General features: G+C 34.0%; 1 protein-coding gene across 1 annotated transcript in view; it reads right to left on the minus strand.

Moving 5' to 3' along the window:
• Window positions 1–17,366, minus strand: part of LOC106668961 (neurotrophin 1) — a 30,695-nt gene extending 13,329 nt beyond the window's left edge. The window contains exons 1-2 of the mRNA XM_014398185.2: window positions 17,213–17,366; window positions 3,164–3,255 (exon numbers count right to left, since the gene is read on the minus strand). Coding sequence (XP_014253671.1) covers window positions 3,164–3,255; window positions 17,213–17,239 — 119 coding nt within the window. The 5' untranslated portion in view covers window positions 17,240–17,366. The remainder of the gene's footprint in view (window positions 1–3,163; window positions 3,256–17,212) is intronic.
• Window positions 17,367–21,004: the final 3,638 nt, after the last annotated feature.

Consider the following 21,004-nt stretch of genomic DNA (forward strand, 5'->3'; position numbering starts at 1 on the left):
AATATTTATCATATAATCCCATCCTTTGTAATATGGCTGGCACGCTGGGACACTAGGGGCATAGTGGTAAGTTTGACATGTTGGCCAAAATGGACTCTCTGGGTACTGAACTCTATTGTGGTTAGCATCCTGCCACAAAAGACCTGGAGAAACAATACCAAAGGTATGAGGGACGCGAAGAGATTCTAGCAGGACGATCAGCAATACTTACAAAAGAATTATTGGAAGGCAACCGCAACCGAACCAGGATTCTGGTTGGACTCTGACGGGACATTGCCACTTGAGAATAAAGAAGAAACGCTGTGCAGATACTGCCAGGATGGATAGGAGACTGCAGAATACATTCTGTGAAGGTCTATATAGGTGCAGGTTCTTGCAACTAGGACAAGAAAAACCGCAAGCAAGATACTACACTAAGGAACCGCTGGCAAAGCTATGGAAGCTGATTAACAACTTGATGCTGGCTAGTGAGTTATAAAAAAATCAGGGGAGCACATTAGATCTATTCAGTTTGAAGTGCAGTAGGCCTTGTGGCCGTCTCTTTTATTCCTATCACTATCTTATCCCTAGATAAGCTTTAAGGACATAAGGTAAGTTGCATATTTATTGGTTCACTTTTAAACTATGTAGCATTGAGTGTTACAATACAAATATTTGATTTTGAGATTTCTCCGTGTGGTCGTTACCAATCATTTTGGTCTGTCCAACCTAGTAAGGGATGGTTAGATAGGTCTGTCAGGCGGCTCTATACCATCTTTAATACTGCATCTGGGTGATTTTTTGACAAGATTCTGAAGTGGTGAGATGTATAAACGCGTCGGCTAGACAAACGAGAATAGGCTGATAATGATCGATAACGACCAAAATACAAAAATATTTCAGTAAAGATGACGTTGTTTAGATTTAGAGATGGTATGGCTTAAAGATATTTATGAAGAGCTAGTCCTACCTGACGAATTAATGTATGGAATTCGTACAATATCTTCTGATGATTCTAAAATTAAGTGTTCAATGACTTCGAAATTTCAGAAGTAATCCATTTCCGGTTTATTTTCAAAATTTTTACTTAAGAGTATAAAAAGCTACAGTTTCACAAACAGAAGAAGAAAAAATGACGCCAGATTCGGTCGAGCAGCTACTCAGTGAGAAGACAATGGTAAAATCGTTCGTTAAGAATCGATTTCCAAGGTTTAAAGGGCTCTTTGTTGGCCGAGAGCCATCATTTTGGTTTTTCGACGGTTGCTTTTCAATCCTCTGTAACTAGTAAATTCTGAGAAGTATGGAACTTATTCCCTTTTGTAGATAATCGATTCTAGATTCTAACAAATAATTTCCAACAAAATTTGTTGGGAAATGAAGTAATGGTTAACTCTATAATATGGACCACTTGCTACCACAACTTTTCTCTCTAAAGTTCCTTTTTTTGGGAAAAACTTTTGAGATAATAGAATCCCACATTGTTGCCATTAAAAAGAGCCTTTTTTGATATGCCTATTTGATCGTTTTTGTCTTATTCTGTACGATTTTAGAAAACGATACAATCGTAAAGCGCCATACAAAATATTACCTGTTTTACGATGTTTGTTTATTTTTTTATGCAAATGTTCCACTTTTTCCCAAACAAAAATTTCTCTCTCCTTACTATTAATGTGAAAACATCTGGTTAAAATTTGAAGTCAATGCGACATGGAGGAAAAGTAAAATTAATTAGAAAAAATTGAACTTTTCAGGAGTTGTTTGTAATGATGTCGGGGTTATGTGATGAACAGAAGTAACGTCGCTATTTTATCTTCTTGTACACATGAATAAAATGTTATTTTTATTATTATATATTATTTTACTAAACTTATTTATTTTTAAGAACTTATTTCACAAAAAAGTCAACGATAATAATATGAATATAATTAGTGATTAATCTAACTAGGAGAGAAAAAAATCGTGCTAAGCAACTCAGTAGACGCTCATTTAAATACCAGCCATTTCCGTTTCAAAACCCTTAATAATATGAATTTGTATCAAAATGACCACAATTGTCTAGAGAATTTTTTAAGATAATAATTTTTTTGTCAGTTTTCACTTGTAATAGACATCAATAAAAATACTAAAAATGGAAACCGTCTCGAAAGTAGTCATGGAAAGTGGTCGTTCATTTCTAAATAATTGATAAAAATGGACGGAAGAAAAGTCAGGCTGTCTTGAAAATGAACCGCGAAGTCGGTTGAAAAAACCCATCGCCTGGATGTGACATTGCTTTTCCCTTTTGGTGCCCTTTTAAAAATAGGAAGTAATTTTTTTTAACACGAACAAATAATATTTGGCAATCATGAGAAGTTGTTTGTAGAGTAGTTGTTTCCTTTCCATAGAATTTTTAGAACATGGATTAGAAATCGCTTAATTTTTTGGGATTTACCACCATGTCTAGAAATCCTTTGCAAGCTTAGCAAAGAAAAAATAGCTATGCATTTTCTGACACGTTTCTGAAAGTTAGAGTCAAGGTGTTTCCACCATGATATGGCGACTTTGGTGACAAAAATAAAAAATCATGGAATTCGTTTTCTATTATCTGCTTTCATCAAAATATACCATCCATAATAGACTTAATGTGATTGCGATATTATTGAGATAACAAATTTAACAACAAATTTATTCGTCGTTTGATTGTTTCCAGTGTTTGTTATTATAACCAAACTTCGACATGAACGGAAACGACCCAAATTATAGGGTTCATCATCCCACAGACCCCAACAAGAAATTAGACAAGAAGAAGAAGAAAAGACAGAGTCTGAAGTAGAATGTGTGGGAAGAAAACAGTAACAGTGATATTAAAAGAAAATAAGGAAAGTAAGATGGAATCATAGGTATGTTATTAAATCCATCTAGCGTGTCCGCTTTGCTCGAAACAGTTTATTAGTTGGTCCTTTAATTAAATCCCGGCGCTAAGCAGAGAGAATCTTTAAAATATCTAATTAAACCTTCTAAAAATCAGTGAAAAGGGAGAAATCGTTCTTCATTTTTGAAAACATGGAATATATCGCAGTCAATTTGAATAGGAAACAGACGGGAAACTGCAGGATGATCACGTGAAAGCGTGCGAATTCAAAAATCACTTTCAAATCAAACGTTTTATAATAAACAGAATAAATTAATGAGCAAGGAGACTTACTTGCCAACATCGATATTTTCATTCTCGTCGTCATCGAAGGAAACGTCGTCCAAGTCGTCAGTCCCTTTTATGGACACGATTAATAAGGCCAGCTGTAAAAAAAGCACATTAAATAATTAATAATTATTATAATACATTATACATATTAGTTACATACTACACTTTTTGATATTACATTAAATTTCAACTTCAAGTCATATTTGACTTAAATAATATATGACTACAAAATGCTTATCTTGTATAAAATGTCTACCAACAAAAACTTTATATAAACTGCATTAAAATATGTTCATTTGAACAATAAAATGTTATAGTTCCTCAACTACCTTGGCAACATTAAAATCAATAGTCCCCAATATTGTTAAACCAAATCACCTTGTCATTAGCGTAGTTGCGTTAGCTTCCAAAACACTGGAAATACTCTTTCTTTCTTATTCCATACAAAAATATAATTTTGTATAATTTACTCTATAATTCTAACCGCTTATAAATTTATTCAGCACAAATAAACACGCAAAAATAAAGACTTTCTCAAGTTTTTTCAACTGCACAATTGTAAACAATTATTCCGCATGATGTGTTTTACAGCCCTAAAATTTGCGATCTTATGAATGTGTATATGTGTGATTAGGTTAAATGTAGTTCGTAAATTTAAAAATATGTTTTTGTTGTATTTTTATATATTGGCATCGTCCCACTTCAATGCAATTCGATAATATAAAATAATCAAACCCTTTCCATTTTGTCAAGCTATGTTATGAAATTGATAATTTTTTATATGATCTGTATGTATAACCAGTCTATCTTCGGGAACGCAGTGACCGAGTGAATAGGGCGTCCGATTCGTATTTACCACGCTAGCGGTTCTGGTTTTACGAATTTTTATTTGAGTTTAATTTGGAAAAAAAGAATATCGTGGGATACTGTATGAGTATATAGCATTTTTTTAACCATGTAACTAAGAAAATGTACTCTACAATTTATAGTTTAACAAAATTAGTTGGTTTTGCGAATGGTACTATCAAAAAACGTACAGAACAAGCTCTAGTATTCCCGTATATTAAATATGGACTAGCTGCAATGTGTGCCTTACATTGTATGCAAATCAATAAACTATAAGTTGCTGTAAATATTTGTGCAACTCAACTTAAAATATGATGATAGAATTTATGACAAATATTCTCAACTCAAGCTTTTAAAAATTAATGTTTTAATTTATTATAATTTAGCATGTGTCATCTTTAATGTGTTAAAAATGAAAAAACCTACATACATATACATATAAAAAATAAAATATAGATCTGAGGTACATAATATAAACACTAGATAAAAACTAAGCAATTACAAATTATAAAACATAGAACCACAATTTTTAATCATTCATTTGCAATTAAAAGTGCAAGAGTGTTTTCAAAATAACCACTTGAAATTCAGCATTGTAAAAAAATAAGTGTGTTTAGAAAAAACTAAAAAAATATTTTAAATCAAAACATGTGTAAAATATTAAACTGTAATATTAATTTTTTCCTCAATTTAGTACAAAGCTTGTCATGTTAAAATGTTGATAATGCACCTTTACAACTGTCACTTAAATTTATAATGTTAAACCCTTACAAATGTCTATTGTTAGTTTTTTGTCCTGATAGAAGTTACGTTTGTTACTATTTAAAGATTACTTTGAATGTGTTAATCCACTGTAAACATGTATATAAGATATTGTAAGAGATAATTAATTTGTTTAACTTTTTTGTGAATAGTAGATTGAGTAGAGTTTATAATCATAATAATATCTTTCATAATATTATTAAACGATATTAACATCGTTTATAATATCATGTTGCTGTAATTTTACTTTAGGTATAAGAGTGGTCCTAAAGACTAAACCTTCGGTGATTGTTAAATAAAGCGATAATCAATCTCTCTCTCTCTCTCTCGCTCTCTCCCTCTCCCTCCCTCCCTCCATCTCACAACTCCCTCTGTCTGTCTGTCTGTCTGTCTCTCTCTCTCTCTCTCTCTCTTTCTCTCTTTCTCTCTTCCTGTCTCTACCTACCTATCTATCTATGTGTCTCTCTCCCCCTAATAAATAAACATCTAACAATATAAACCTTAAATAAATTATAAAAATGTTTTGTTTTTATTTTATTTCGGATTACATTGCTACGCTATATGTATATATTATATGTACTATGAACGTTTTATACTGTATATATTTATTTATATTGTTCTACCATTCCATTATTTATTATATTACCAAATTTTTGTTCTACCGCTCAGAGAGCTGTTTTTATATTTGAATTTTTTTCCTTAAAGGAACCTGTTCCCAGGACATTAAAATTTTTCGTTCTTTCTTTCCTTCTCTTTCTCTCTCTCTCTCACTCTCTCTTACTCTCTCTTTCTCTCTCTACATCTCTCTTCTCTGTCTGTTACTGACTTTCTTCTCTTTTTCTCTCTCTACATCCATCTTTTCTGTCTGTTACTGACTGTCTTCTCCCCCTCTCACTCTCTCTCTCTTTCTCTCTCTCTCTTTCTCTCTCTCTCTCTCTCTCTCTCTCTCTCTCTCTCTCTCTCTCTCTCTGATCCTTTATTCCTTTATTTGATATATGTGAGTCGTTTCATTTTTCACCTTTAGAACATATTATATATATGTTCATTACCATAAATCCATTATACTAAAACTTATTATAACTTGTTGGTGTCATGATCCATATTCAAGCACAAACCTAGTGAAGCAATTTCCTCCATCCATTGGAAAATATTCTTTTTTTTTATCTTGACTTGAAAGATAAGTTATACTTGACTTAGTATAAACAGTTAAACCCGCCGTTTAAAGGCGATCCAGCAACGGGAGATTTCAACCCGTACCCTTCTTAAGTGCAGTCGTCTTTAATGATTCAGCGAAAATGATGCAAAAGTCTGTATAAACGGCTGACGAAACGGAAATGGGCTTTCACCGTCGGACTCACGTCGGAAAATGGATTTTCATCCGCGACCTAACCGCGATGTAAGTAATCCCCGTGCAGAAAAAAGGGTATCTGGGTCAATGGGACACAGCCCACCTTGTCACCGGTCCCTGTCTCGCCTCATTCTCACCACTACTTAAACGCCGACCGATTGACACTCATTGCGAAAACAGAAATGAGAACTTTACAAACAATTATAAAAAATTGAATTTTACTTCAAACTACAATATAAAAACCAATTGCATACAATATTATACTAAAAACCAATAAAAAATCTAACGTTGCAATCTCATCGATAATGAAAATAATCATCAAAAGCTATACCTTTAACAAGCAAGAATAGGCTTTTTCATTATGCTTACTTTTTATCACTTATTAATTATTAGCATAATAATGCGGTAATTCTGCGTTTTATAAGTAGGTGGAATTATTTTACGTTTTAATTATAACTTTCTCTATAACAAATATTACTTTCACGAAAAATATGTAGTATTATACTCCCTATTTTAACAACAAAAACCGAATCGGTAGAGAACCTCTTGCGGTTTTGAATAGTAAGGGCACGGTCCGTAAAGAATCTGTGTCGTAGTAGAGGAATCATTAGCCCTTTACTCTGAATAGGCCATACGCGGTTGACACACGTACACTTACACACCAAACCATGCGTACCGGTCCCGCATAGAAAAAGTTGCCTCGAAACGACCCATCTAATAAGTTTTGACTCCTCATAAAGATCGAGACGGGGTGCTACTCATTAACTGAGAAAAACAAAGAATTTCTGGGTCACTTGATTCGTTTTCGGAAGACCTACTTATTGTGTGTGGTTATTTCCACACCATCAATGTTAGCGGAAATGTAAAGCGTGAGATGGCCTCTAGCGAAATATTTACCTACATAATAATAATGGAATATAGAATATAGTAAGCAGAAAAAGGTCAATTAATTGTTTTATTCCACATAATGTAATTGTACGATGCCTTGGCTCTATGTAGAGAGCGAGTAAGCCGCGAGATTTGAGAAGAACTGTGAGGACATTTACTCTGTTTTTCTCTGTTGGAAGAACTTTCTAATTTAATAAGTTGTTTTAGTTAATCAAAGTGTTAATTAGCGTGGATGTAGAACGTGTGAGAACCAATAGCGGCAGATTAAGTACCCTGTCCACCTTCTCTTTCAGATTGATAATTTTCCTTTAGCCCAGCGTGTTTCTCGTTCCCTTGCTCGTCTTTCTGAATATAAAGAATAACCATGTCGAAAAACTGCATTCTGCTCATTTGCCGAAAAGGATTCATGAAATCGCAAATCTATGGTGTCCAGAGCGCCGAGAAAACAGTCCAATCCGGCAAAAAGTTAATTGAGTACATTTTGTCATATAGGACAAAAGACTACATACTAATCTTGGTATTTGGCGAGGAATTGGCTACTATGAACCGCCCTAGAACGAAACGTACAATCCATGAAATAAAGTGTTGAATGGACATGGAGCCACGTCTTGAGCGAGACAACGCCTCGATTTCAAAGATGATCAAAAAATTGTTGCACTTGGATTGGTAGCGCCAACTCAAGACCTCAGATGGGTGTTTCAAAGTGCGATCGGTTCCGGTCAATTCGAAACTGTTTAAAGACAAGTCTCAGACCATGGAAGAATAAAAAACTGCATTGTGTTACTTTGATCAATAGCGGCAAAGCGATTGGAAAAATGACTGAAACGGAACAGCAATTTGTCGATATGTCAAGATCCATGATGAAGGGCTATTACATTTTAAACGACTGTTATTCGTACGATTTTTCGATATAGATATTAGAGTTATTTACTAACAGGCAAGATAATTTTTAGCATAATTGTAATATATGATTACAAAAATTAATAAATAACTAATCAATACAAAATAACCCATAAAAATTGATGTTTCAATCAGTTCTTGAAATCAGGTTTTCGACCATTATTATTACATTGAATACAAATAACTTTAAATCAATGTACCTTGACTTTCAAATTCTTTGAGGCTAAAAAAATATACTTTTTAGCACAATTGTAATATATGATTTAAAAATTAATGAATATCTAATCAATACAAAATAAACCCATAAAAAATGGATGTTTCAATCAGTTCTTGAAATCAGGCTTCAGACCATTTTTTTTCGTTTTAGAAAATTGTATTACATTGAAAAAGAAATAACTTTAAATCACCGTACACTTGACTTTCAAATTCTTTAAGACTAAAAAAATACTTTTTAGCATAAATGTAATATATGATTTAAAAATTAATAAATAAATGATCCATACAAAATAAACCCTTAAAAACTGGATGATTCAATCAGTTCTTGAAATCAGGCTTTATACCTTTTTTTACTTTTAGAAAATTGTATTACAACGAAAAACAAATAACTTTAAATCACTTGATTTTCAAATCCTTTAAGGCTAAAACAATAATTTTTAGCATAATTGTAATATATGATTACAAAAATTAATAAATAACTAATCAATAAAAAAATAAACCAATAAAAAATGCATGTTTCAATCCTTTCTTGAAAACAGACCGTTTTTACTTTTAGAAAATTGTATTGCATTGAAAACAAATAACTTTAAATCCCCGTACACTTGACTTTCAAATTCTTTAAGGCTATGTTGGAAATTTTCTCCTTTGATTTATATGAACTCGACCCTCTCTGCCCTTTGACCATTAATGGCATCGGCCATTAATTTTATACCTAATCGGTAGTGCTACGTGCATTTGTAATGTTTTGTGAAAGTTGCAATAAACCGTTTTATCTTAGAAAATACAATTTAACATAATGTTGCTAACATGAAACCATTGAATGAGGTCGAATTGAAAACAGTATAACACCACTTGTAACGGTGTTATTAATAAAATACCATCCAACTCGTATGCTTTACCATGCTAGCGATTCTGGGTTCCAATCCATCCATAGCACATAGAATTTTAATTGAGAATAATTAAAAGACAAAAATTTATATAGTGGTTTGACCCTCATCACCACAATCAGCATTAAATCCGCTTTTATGACAGGGATTAATTTACTTTTTTAATAAAACGTGAAGGTGATGATACTTTTTTTTAATAATACGTATATTTGCCATTATCTGGTATGACTAATCATGATGTAAACGTCTCGGTTGTAGTCAGGATAGGCAAAACGATAATTGTTGTTGAGTGAATTTTATCTGTATGAAATACAAAAGACGCGACTTAGTTTTTTTTTAATTCCTCGAAGAAGAATAAGTTATTAAAAATATTAAATAGGATATATAAATTTGTTGAGATGGCTAAATAGCATTTTGCCCTGTTTCTACCAGAACTGACGTGCTCCTCCACATATAGCTTAAGGTTTTTTATTAAGCCCATTTTAGGTCTTTAAAGTAACATAATGATCTGTAGAAATATTTATGGAGGAGTGTATATATCAATTCACGCCTTGTAAACAGTTACAACAGGTAAACAAACTGCAGCACAAACCAATTTGTTTTAGGTTACAACATAACGATTTGTACTGCGGTTTCCTGGTCCTCTTCCTGGCAAAACCTACATAGCCTATCTTCACTGCCGACATTTCTACATGCAGTGGTACCTCCAATAAGAGATTCGTACGTTTACGGGCACCTCCGTTTACAGGACAGTTACCGATGCTGCACGGCGTGGAGGATTCATTTTATATGCATTTAACAGCTCTACTTAGGGGTCACTCTAAATAAAGTACAGAAACGTGTCCGAAGGGGAAAGGTCAGATAGATTATGTTAATTTTCTTAGGTAGTGGATATTGTTTTCATTTCTTAATTTCAGTTTACGTTCAAATTTTTTCGTGATATTATGGCTCCGACCGAACAAACGTTTATTTTGAAGAAGATGATTCCTTACGAAAAGTTGTTGGCCTAGGGAACAGAATTAGCTCATAAATTCAAGCTTAGCAGAACGTTATGAGGGAAAATTTTAAAAAATCGTAAACTCATTGAAAATTTACATCTACATCTATACCTTTCACTAAGTATCTGTACATAAACGGACACAGATAGATGTTATCAAATGATTACAAAAACTCCCTTTAGAGGACACCTCCGGAAAGAGGACAAAAGTAGTGACACCATGACTAACCCTTAAGAGGAGGTTCCACTGTACTTATTGAATCACCAATGCCCAGTTAACATATCCTTAATTGTTCCGGCTTTGCTGCAGCAAGCCAATTGTAAGTTTAGGCGATAATATCTTTAATTTGACCCATGTGGCAATTGCTCCATTTTATATGGCAGTTTGAATTGGGACACTAAAGTTTATTTGTGTTATGTCTTACTGTATGTGTCTTATTGTTAGTTTTAAAAGTTTGAGTAGTCCTTCTTCTTCTTGACAAAAGTCATTCGATGTTCTTCCATTTTTAGAGATTTCTCAGCTTTTGGGATCTGTGTCGACTGGATTGGGAAAGGATCTACCCTGTAATAGATATGTTCCGTTTTAATGGAAGCACGTCACAATGAGATTCACTTTCTCCCTGTTGAGATGATGACCGAAGGGACTTTTTGACCCTGTATCTCCCACGGATTCTATTAGCGGAATCTTCAACCGGAAAGTGGGTCCGGTAAACCCGTTTCTATGGAATCTATAGGATAGCCCTTGCCCGGGTAGGGGCTTTCTTTTCGAACTGGCTTAAATTAACATACGCAGAGTACGATCGTCACGAAGTTCATGGCAGAGGATTCCCAGCCGTCTTTAAAACCCGTTAGTAGATAACCGGGATGAGTTCATGACTTAGCTTCACCCCGGGGATCAGGCGCGAATTGATTCCACTCCAACAAAAAAAGTACTAAACGTTCTCTTTTATTTTCACTTAGGCTTTCCAATACGCGGGAAAAAGAAAATGCAATTACGCGGTTTCCGCGGCAGCGATGTATTTTTTTGACATTTACGGTTACCAAGGAAAAAATTTCTTTTCTGTTCGATCATTTAATATTCATTCACTTATATGAAATATCATCAGGGTCGTACAGAAATTTCCCATTTAGTTTAATTATTCGAAGCGAATAAGCATACTTTCACTTTAGGGCTATCATGTCCTGAAAATCACTTTTTAAATCTTATTATTTTTCTCAGTTTTAAATAGGTTTTTTTTTTTTAATTTTATTTGTATCAAATTTGTACTTGCTTCTAGAGATGCAACAAACAAATAGCAATATTATGTTGATTAATAAAATTAACCGTTAGTAAAAAAAAATCTTGTCCATATGTGTATATACAGACACATATATAATATCAAAAATTATACTGGCGTAAAGGCCGGAAAAGGTGTCGCCCAATGACGACCTAACCTAGTTGTTATTAAGTAGGTCCCTTGGCCACAGTCGGTTTATATGGCGGGTTTACTTTGTCGAGATTTTGTCGGGAGCATTTTGTTGGACAAGTGTGTTTACTTATGAAGTTATAGAATTTTGTGCAACCGGAAAATATGAGTTTTTGGCCAAAATGAATTTGGTGTACAGTGTGTAGGGTAAGGTTCGAAACATAATAAAGAGCATCGGTGATATACGGAGAATTTTTGACTGCAGGGTCTGAATTATTTTGGAATTGGAGCGTTTGGTGGAGCCCCACAATTCTATTCCGTAAGTACAGGTGGGTCAGGGTACAGTCTTGTACATTAACAGTTTGTTCCTTAGTGAAAGTTTTGATCGTTGGTTAAGTTTAAACAGGTTTAAGAATCAATCAAGCGGCGTTCATGTATTATACCAGAACTAATGTTTCAAAACTATTTAAACCTGTATTTAGTCCTTCATCCTGGAGATAATAGTGGTTAAATAGTTATTTTTGCTTTAATGTTTTGATTAAGAATGGGTAGTGCATCAGGGTTGGGGTCAGACAGCTGTGAGATATTTATCAACTCCCAAGTTTTCTACCTATGACCATCCTTTGAAGCTCTGCATACACAGAACAACAACAATATTAAAATAACAAATGAACTAATTCCTAACATCTTTGAACAATAAATTATTTATATTTGAACAGAAAATTATTAATCAGGAGAGTTAGATTATTGGTATTTCGATAACAATTAAATAAACCTGGTTGTCAACAAGTGTCAATCACATCAAGCGTTCATATAAAAATATTTTAACATACATAATTAAATATAATTGCCTTACATGCATTATGTCGTTAAGAACAGTGTAAAAGGGAAAAGGTCATTCTTAACAGGTTATGCAGAGATCACACCAACATTACACAGGAATACCATCTAATGGGAGGGGAGATGTGAGACCACGTCGGTGCCTTTGTGTGGAGAACTTAATACAATAGAGCATATACAAGGAAAGAATTAATTCTGCAAAGAAAGAAATAGACATCTGCAATGACCCATGCACGACCTTGAGGCTCGGCAGCAGACAGATTGCTGATCCCAATATCTCAGGGCATATGTATTTTTAGTTGTATGTAGACCATTATACATTCAAGTATATAATATGCATTATTTATTGTAAATGTATTTATTTGCGCGAATGGAAGGTCATATGCTTATTACCCCAAGGGATATCGAGTACAATGGGGTAGTGTGAATATCATGCATTAGCGTGGATGGCAGGGTTTATCCCCAATTGCCCCGAGGAATAGCGAGTACTCTGGGATAGTGTGAACGAAGTTTGGTGTATGAATGTAATTTATTAGCGTGAATCGAGAGGCAAATCCCGAATTAACCCGAGGGATATCGAACACTCTGCACTGCTTTTGTATTTCTGTGTATTTCTGTTTATTATTTGTGTTATTTTATCCAGAATTGACGAGGCCCTGAGGTATAGAGAAGTTAGAGGATAAAGAAAGGATAGTTATAGGATAAAGGAAAGAGAGAGTTGGTTACCGTTATATCTTAAAACATCATAACATGGCAGAGAAGCAATAAAAGAAATTACTATGTTTAAAACGCGAGAGAAATAAGAAAAGAAATGCAAAGCTGAAGAAAATAGGGTGTCGATGATCAACATACTTTCCCGATCCTAAAACTTAATTTAGGTTATAAAAACGTAAATTTACTCTCTAAATTACACATTATGCACTATGTTTATTTTTTCAAAAATTAATAAATTACTTTACAAATGTTTATATTTCTAGAAGACATCAAACCGTAGTCAAATGGATGTTAAAGATAGCGGCTTACTTCATGGAAAAATTGTTTTCTGTTTGTAGAATTGTGAACAAATCTTTATGATTTTTTTTTTTGCTTTTTCCTTTATATTACAACTACCTTCATTTTGGTATCTAGTAATAGTGTATGAATAAGTAATTAAGAAAACAAGAGTGGAGAAACTACCCACTGGTAGTACTCCTAACTATTCTTTATTCAATTGTCACTGGATAGAAGATCCCGTGGCCATTGTCTTTTTAGTCGGCGAAGAGAGTTGGAAGGAATTCGTCCGGATGAGAGGATTTGAATTTGAGGATTTATAGTGGTTGGGAGGTTTGTGTAAGATTTTCGGCAACGGAAGTGGATTACATTTTGGAAAAAGGAATTTAGGTCTATATTGGTAGTGTCGTTGGACACATAAAATGGAGCATTAAGGATTTTTCTGAGGATGATGGATTAGGCTCTTTGGATGCGTAGGATATTGGAATGTTTGGCTGAACCCCATGGTTCGGCTTCACTAGGGTGATGTAAAGTAGTCTTTTGTTTAAGAGAGGTAGGTTAGAACGTCTGTCAAGAAGTAAGCCGTTTTCGGATTTTCCTAAAATCGGTAGTAGGCTAATGGGTCTGTAGGTTTTAGTTGTTGTGTGTACTGTCTGAATTTGTCGGAGCGGTAAGATCTCAGTTCTATGTTTAGGTGGTGAGTTAGTCTGTTCAGCACTTGTTTGTCCGAAGAGTGGCGGGTCCTTTGTCACTCTTGGCGAGCATGTCTTTTTTTACAGATCAGTTGGCTTATGTAAAGTGGTAGGTTTATGTGTTGTGTTGAGGTGTGTTCGTAGGTGTGCAGCTTCGAGACATTGATGGCGTCTGTTATTGTAGATATTAACTGTTCTATGGCAAAGTCGATGTCGTCGTTCGTCTTTAAAGATATGCTAAGGTTTGTATTGTTCTACGTGTGCATTGACTAGGTTCCAGTCTATTGGTCCATTTAGTAGTGTTGCTCTGGGTGCAATAAGGATTGGGTAGGTGTCTATAGTAAGGAGGACTGGACTATGATCAGAGGATAAGTCATTCAGAATGCACGCGTGGTGGTTGAGAGAGATGAGTTTGGAGGTGATGAAAAAATCAAGGATGTCTGGGCGTTTATTAGTGGCTGAGGGCCAATAGGTAGGATCAGGAAGGGAGATGTAGTTGAGGTGAAGGGAAGAGAGGACATTAAAGAGGACACGACCTCGTGGATTCGTCACTCTGCAGCCCCACTGTTAATGCTTCGCGTTGTAGTCGCCACCAGATAGGAAGCGAGGGCCTAGGGATTGAAAAAGGTCGAGAATTGTTGTTGGGAAACGTTCTGGTTTGGAGGACAATCTTTATGACATGTTCCTTTGACTCTGTGCCAAAACAACAATCACAGCTATCATCTCCGACCTATTTATCTTTCTTAAGTATTGTTTGCGCACGTTATGGTTAGATCTAACAATAACGCTACCCGTGGTTTTACTTTACGTCTTTGCTGACTTGGAATTTTTGAACCAACTAATTTCCACTGTTGACGCAGTTTTAAAAAAAAATGCTCCGTTTTCCGACTTTACATATCCCGATTGCCATTTTTGGATTTGATTACTTTTTAACGTGTTTTAGTAATTCTTTATAATTAAGCAGAAATTTTGAAACCTTTTTTGAAGATGAAGTTAGTTTGGCCATACCCATGCCATTTTAATTTCTTTTTTACTCAGCTTAAGGAGGTGAACTTTTTTATTGGACGGGCCTTCGTTCTTTATATTCTAACTTATTGTTAGATAAATAAACATGTTTTCGCTGAAAGCTCCAGATTAAATAAAAAGTGCAGTCATTAGTGACCGTTAATCGATAATTATTCAGAAATCGTGAGATGCGGTCTGGTATGATGTAGGTTTCAGAAAAACATTTTCTTTATCGTGCCAACGTTTCGATCTTTATTGAGATCATCTTCAGGGCTCAATAAAGATCGAAACGTTGGCACGATAAAGAAAATGTTTTTCTGAAACCTACATCACACCAGAACACATCTCACGATTTCTGTATAATTAAATAAAACGAGCGCTTAGTTTATAATGTTTCGTCCAAAACATTTGTATGCAAGCAAGAAGTTTCAAAGTAATACCGTGACAGTGCTAGGTATCTTAGGTTTATAAAAAATATTTCCTCATACAATCCAAGAGCGACATCGTTTTGAATATATTTTTTGTGTAATCGGGCTCGCCCACGACGCTAAAATTCACGGGATTCTTGGGAAATAGTTGTTTTCTACCGGCCTTTGTTCATGTTACCGTTATTTAAGCGTCAGTTGTATTTTTTCGCTGTTCGAAAGATATGAGATCGATTCGTTCTTGTTTTTTTATTTTATTTTTTCACTTTTACAAACATACCTCAGCGTTAGATGTCGTGGGTTCTAATCCCGCTCGTGACACTAACTTTTTCATTTCATCCAAAACTTTACATAAAAAAGATTAAGAAATTATTCAAAAAGAATATTGAATGTTTTGTTCAAGTAGAAAAAACAAAAGGTAGGACGGCCGTGAAGGGGGTGTCTGACCCCCCTATAAAATCTTTACCTTACGACCACAAATATAATTGAACATTATATACATCATACTTTCCTCTATGATCAACCAGAGTAAAGAAATCCTGTAAAAATAAAATGCTTCGTCAAATTTTTTGAGATTGATACAGACCAAATTAGCAGAAATTAAGGAAATCACGGCCAGCCTTACACTGCTTATTTCCTTGGCGTTGCAATTGTTTTTTTAGAACACCTCCATACCGAAGTAGTGATATCAGTAGAAGAAAAAATGACAATTCAACACCAATTTTTATTCCGATAATTACTTATATTTAGAAGAGTGATAACGATGGGTACAATTTTTTGAAAAAGCCACCAGTTCGTTTCCCTGATTATCTTGAGACCAAATTATATTTTCTTTGTGGAATATCAACATATCCATTAAATATCCTATCCATTTCAGCTATCTCGAAGCAGTGAAAATGCTTGTAGAATATTATTATCGTATAACATTTAAATAAATTAAACTACAATAAACTAATATCCGAGTCAACATAATATATTTGAAATTAAATAAATTATGCTCAATTTTTTTAATCTTGGTTGTTGACAGCAGACATGCTGAGTGTGGAGTTTTACTGAATAACTCGTTTCTGGGCCTCCCTGAAGAGCAAGTTTTGAAGATGCTTGTTTATATCAATGCAAAAGGCTTTTTATAAACCTAGTTGTTTTCGATCATTAAAATTGCGAAATTGTCGTCCTGTAGATTTTACTGTTCATTGAGCTATTTATCTATGTTATTTTTAAATAATTTGGTGAAAATATTTCTAGGCCGTTATATCATACGTGTAAATTCATCAAGACTACAATTTCAGATTTAACAATTTGTGATGGAACACGATGCAGTTTCATCAAGTCATTTCAATTTTCCTGCAGGTTTTATGACGGGTTGGAACTCTTTTCCAATATCTTAAGTGCGAATACCATTTAGCTAAACGTCATAAGTCCAAAAGCTTCCATTTCATAATGGGGTCGTCATAGAAAGAAAATATATTACAGCAAAATAGTCCTCATTCTAAATTTTAAACTGTTTTTTTGGTTATTGTTTACGAAATTAACTATGAGCTTTAAAAAATATATTTTATACTAGTTTGGCTTGTTTATGCCTTTCACAGGTCCAACTTTTATGTATGTACAAACAACCTGTACTTCAAAAATCGTACATTCAAAAAGTTTAACTTCAAAATTAGTATATTTGGAAATATTTTGTGACCAGTGGGTGAGATGGTGAGCCAAAGGTGTGATTACAATCCTCAGATACAGTTCAGTAGCATAATTGACCATCCATTATTTACGGACACTTGAGCAAATTTTTCCAACCGGTTGCCATTAATGCCGTTTAACCCCCGAATGTCAAAATATTGAGAAACACTTACCGAAACAAATAGCCAGGCGATCTTCATCTTTTTGAACGCACCACCAGCACTTCATCAATTAAAAACTGCTTGTCTAATCGACCCCTGAAGCAATTAATCACGTGTCGTTGGAGACCGAATGTGCCATAGCACGGCTTTTGCTTTCCGAATGCTTTCTGAGTCGTACCTTGAACTTGTACCTGTTCCCCACCACGGTCAGCGAAGGAGAGCGTCCCCTCTTCTTCCTCATTTGATATTCGATACAGGATGTCCATACAGTTGGAATCACTACCGCTAACCTTCCTTGGTTCCAGCAATGTTGTTTTGTACATAAGTTAAACAGTTACTGCAACTTGATTCCTTAATAGTTACAAGATATATTCAGCGAAACAACTACAATACAGTGACACCATACAGTTTTCATACAACTTTTATTAATTAAATTTGAACATGTTGCACTTAATTTTATAACGTCAGCGAGTGTTTTTTTCAATCCTTATAATGTTTATGTCATGTTAACTTAAGAGATTTTATACAATTAAAAAATACATTTGCGATATCGTTTAATTTGCCAGATTATCATTTTTGGTTCGCATTTGGATCGTTCAGGTTTATAGAGTGATTTGCACTTTTTAAAAAATATTTTTCTTATCGAATTTTGTATATTCAGAGTGTTCGGCTAGAGGTGTTACAAACTTTTCAGTAGATTCTACATTCAAAATGGAACTAAAAAGTTCTAATTAACTATGGTCCGAATCTCAACAGTTTCGGTGTTATTCCACTTTTTCTGATTTTTTAAGATTTCACGATCTTGATTCAAATAAACAATCTTACCTCCAAAACTAAAAAGTTTTGGAAAAATCCGTTGATACCATTGAAAACCACGTTAAATTTCCAATACGATGTGATCAATACTAAAGTTGTAAACGTTAGTAAAATAAGCGTTTTCGTAGCGAGAACTTTGAAAAAAAATTTTTTTTTCAAAATTGAAAAACTTACTAAGGTGATTCTAAACTACTTTTTCCAAACCTAGAGATCAGCGAATTTCAGAAAACGTACTCCAATTAATATCTTTTTCAGTGGTGTAATTTTTTCTTTAATTACTTTTTTCAAAGATGAAGAAATTGTTGGAGGAAAGGAAAAAATCGGTGGCTGACTGATTAATGAAGAGGCAAATAAAAAAAAAATCAAGAATATTTTGAATGAATTTATTAAACTTTTTTTAAAATTTGGGCTCGAAAAAATAGCCCGAATAGTGCAAGTGTTTATTTATTACACGACTGCAACTTTGGTTAAAGTATTATAGCATTATTATTCTCCGAAATAAAAAAGTTTTAAGATTCAAAATTTTTTTATTTATCTATGTGGTATCTTGTTAACACTATAGCAACTTTTTCTAGTGAGAAAACGCTGTATATACGAAGATGAATATCTTTTGTACGGATTTTGCGGGTTTTATGCGACGGCAGTGCGTCGAAAATACATTATGGAGGGTGAAGAGCATTTCGAATCCAAATTAAAAAATGTTTTATCAATTAATTCAAAATTTCCTTAATTTTTGTTTATTTTTTATTATTATTAATCTTTCCTCCTTACTAATCCTTCAACTACGGTTTATTCGTTTATTTCAAAAATTTCTTCATCTTTTAAAGAAGTAATTAAAAAAGCAATTGCACCACTAAAAAAGATATTATATGGAGTACGTTTACTTAAATTTTCTGGTCTCTAGGTTTGGAAATAGTAGTTTAGAATCACCATAGTAAGTTTTTCAAATTGCAAATTTTTAAGTCTCGCTTCTAAAACGCTTCGCAAGTTTAGTATTGATCACATCTCATTGGAAATTTAACATAGTTGTCAATGGTATCAACAGATTTGTGCAAAACCGTTTAGTTTTGAAGTTATCATTGTTTATTTGAAGCAAGGTCGTGAAATCTTAAAAAATCAAAAAAAGCGGAATAAAGGCAAAGTTTGTAACACGAGTAGCCGAACACCCTGTAACTTTATATCGCGTGAACACACGTCAATACTACAGTCTTAATTGCATAATTATTCTACATGTCAGATTGGACTAAAAAGTTCCGATTGTCAATAATCTGATTTTACATTGTATTCACTTTTTCTGTTATTTCAATCTTTCACTCCACCCACGTATCTCATAAAATATTTATCTTACTGTAAATCGGATTACTTCTATGTAAAATGCATTAAAATCCTATTAGATATATTAGTATTTTTTTATTGGAACCTTAAACGAACAGTACAAAATCAGTTAGAACATAAAATTTTACTTTATTTTTTCTAAAGTTTATGCCGATTTTCTTATCGATCGGAACTGTATGTACTGACAAATATGGCGCGTAAAGAAACATACCGTTTCAAGCTAGTTCACTCTTATTTAAGTAAAAAGGAAATTTTTTTGAAAATTAAGTCAAGGGGCGTCGGTGGCCGCAACGGTTTAGGCGTTTATACGGCGCTCATCACTGGAAGGTAAAGGTCCCTGCATTCGAACCCGACATACTTACAAATAGGCTTTTTTTCAAAAACACGCACCCCGAGGGTTGATATAACCTCTGCTGTTGCGAATCCTCGTTCTCGAAAAAATATGGAAGGTAATGATAAACAACGTACCCAATTAACGTACCGAAATGTCAAGCAATTTTGTTCACAAAAAGGCGCAATAAGATAAAAGGAATTCCTATCCCTTGGTCCGGTAAGGTAAATTACCTGGATTTAACTTTAGACAGTTAACTTTATTTTGGCCCTCACATTAAGGAAAAGGTCACCAAACAGTTTATCAGACTAGTTTTTCCACTGTTGTCAAACGAATCCGGAATGTCTATCTGTAACAAGCGTCTCATTTGTAATGTTTTTTTGCCTGTCCTGTATGGAATTTAACCTGCAAATCTAATTTTATGAAAATGCAAAGAATCCAAAAAAAGTTCCTAAGGCTAGTGACCTCATCTACCAGAAGTACCAGGATAGAGTAAGTGCATGACAAAGCTGAAATCTCTTGGATATACGAAAAACAACACCATTGTAATATTTTTTAAATGAATAAATTAATCTTCCAATTCCGTATAATATATTGACATTATGTATCCTATTTATTTGTTTTATTCTAATAGAACACAAATAGAACGAAAGGAAAGTCCGTATCACACTAAATTCGCGTAGGAATCTCATTTGAACAGCCGTGGGCGCATTGATGTATTACCGGTTTGCGACACTTTCACATCCTAAACAAAAGAAACCCCGTGGAGCAATAACCTAATGACCAAGTGTTGCGAAGGCTTTCAGACCACTCCGATCAAATAAATGCTCAATTTATTATTAGTTTCTATTTAAACCCAAACATTTACAAGAATATCAAGGAAAATAGAAACAATAAATAGTTATAATATCCTTGTTCCCCTTAACAACGTGGGGTTCTTTCTATTATTCATTCAGCATTGTTTTGATCGTATAATGATAAAACTATACTTTTTAACGATAATATCCATATAAATTTTAAACCTTGGTGTCTATCAGTTATCCTTACAACCTACTTCTGAATTGTTGGAAACGTTGATACATCCGGAAAAAAACACGCTGTACTACTCCTTATAAGCTAATCAGATGAGTCATGGGCAATCGTCCGAGGATGTTTTGTACCCGAGAGCTGTGGTCAGTCACGTCGGCTGGAAGGAGACACAGACTTCAAGTTCTACTGCAATTGCTGCAAAATCGTATAACTAAACATTGAACTGTCCTCAAACTGAACCTTGTTACTGCTCTCCGCTATTGAAAGGACCGATATGTTCCTCCGTGTTACTA

The sequence above is a fragment of the Cimex lectularius genome, unplaced genomic scaffold (genome assembly GCF_000648675.2).
Source record: "Cimex lectularius strain Harlan isolate CLEC.00 unplaced genomic scaffold, Clec_2.1 scaffold249, whole genome shotgun sequence".
In the NCBI taxonomy this organism is placed as follows: Eukaryota; Metazoa; Arthropoda; class Insecta; order Hemiptera; family Cimicidae; genus Cimex; species Cimex lectularius.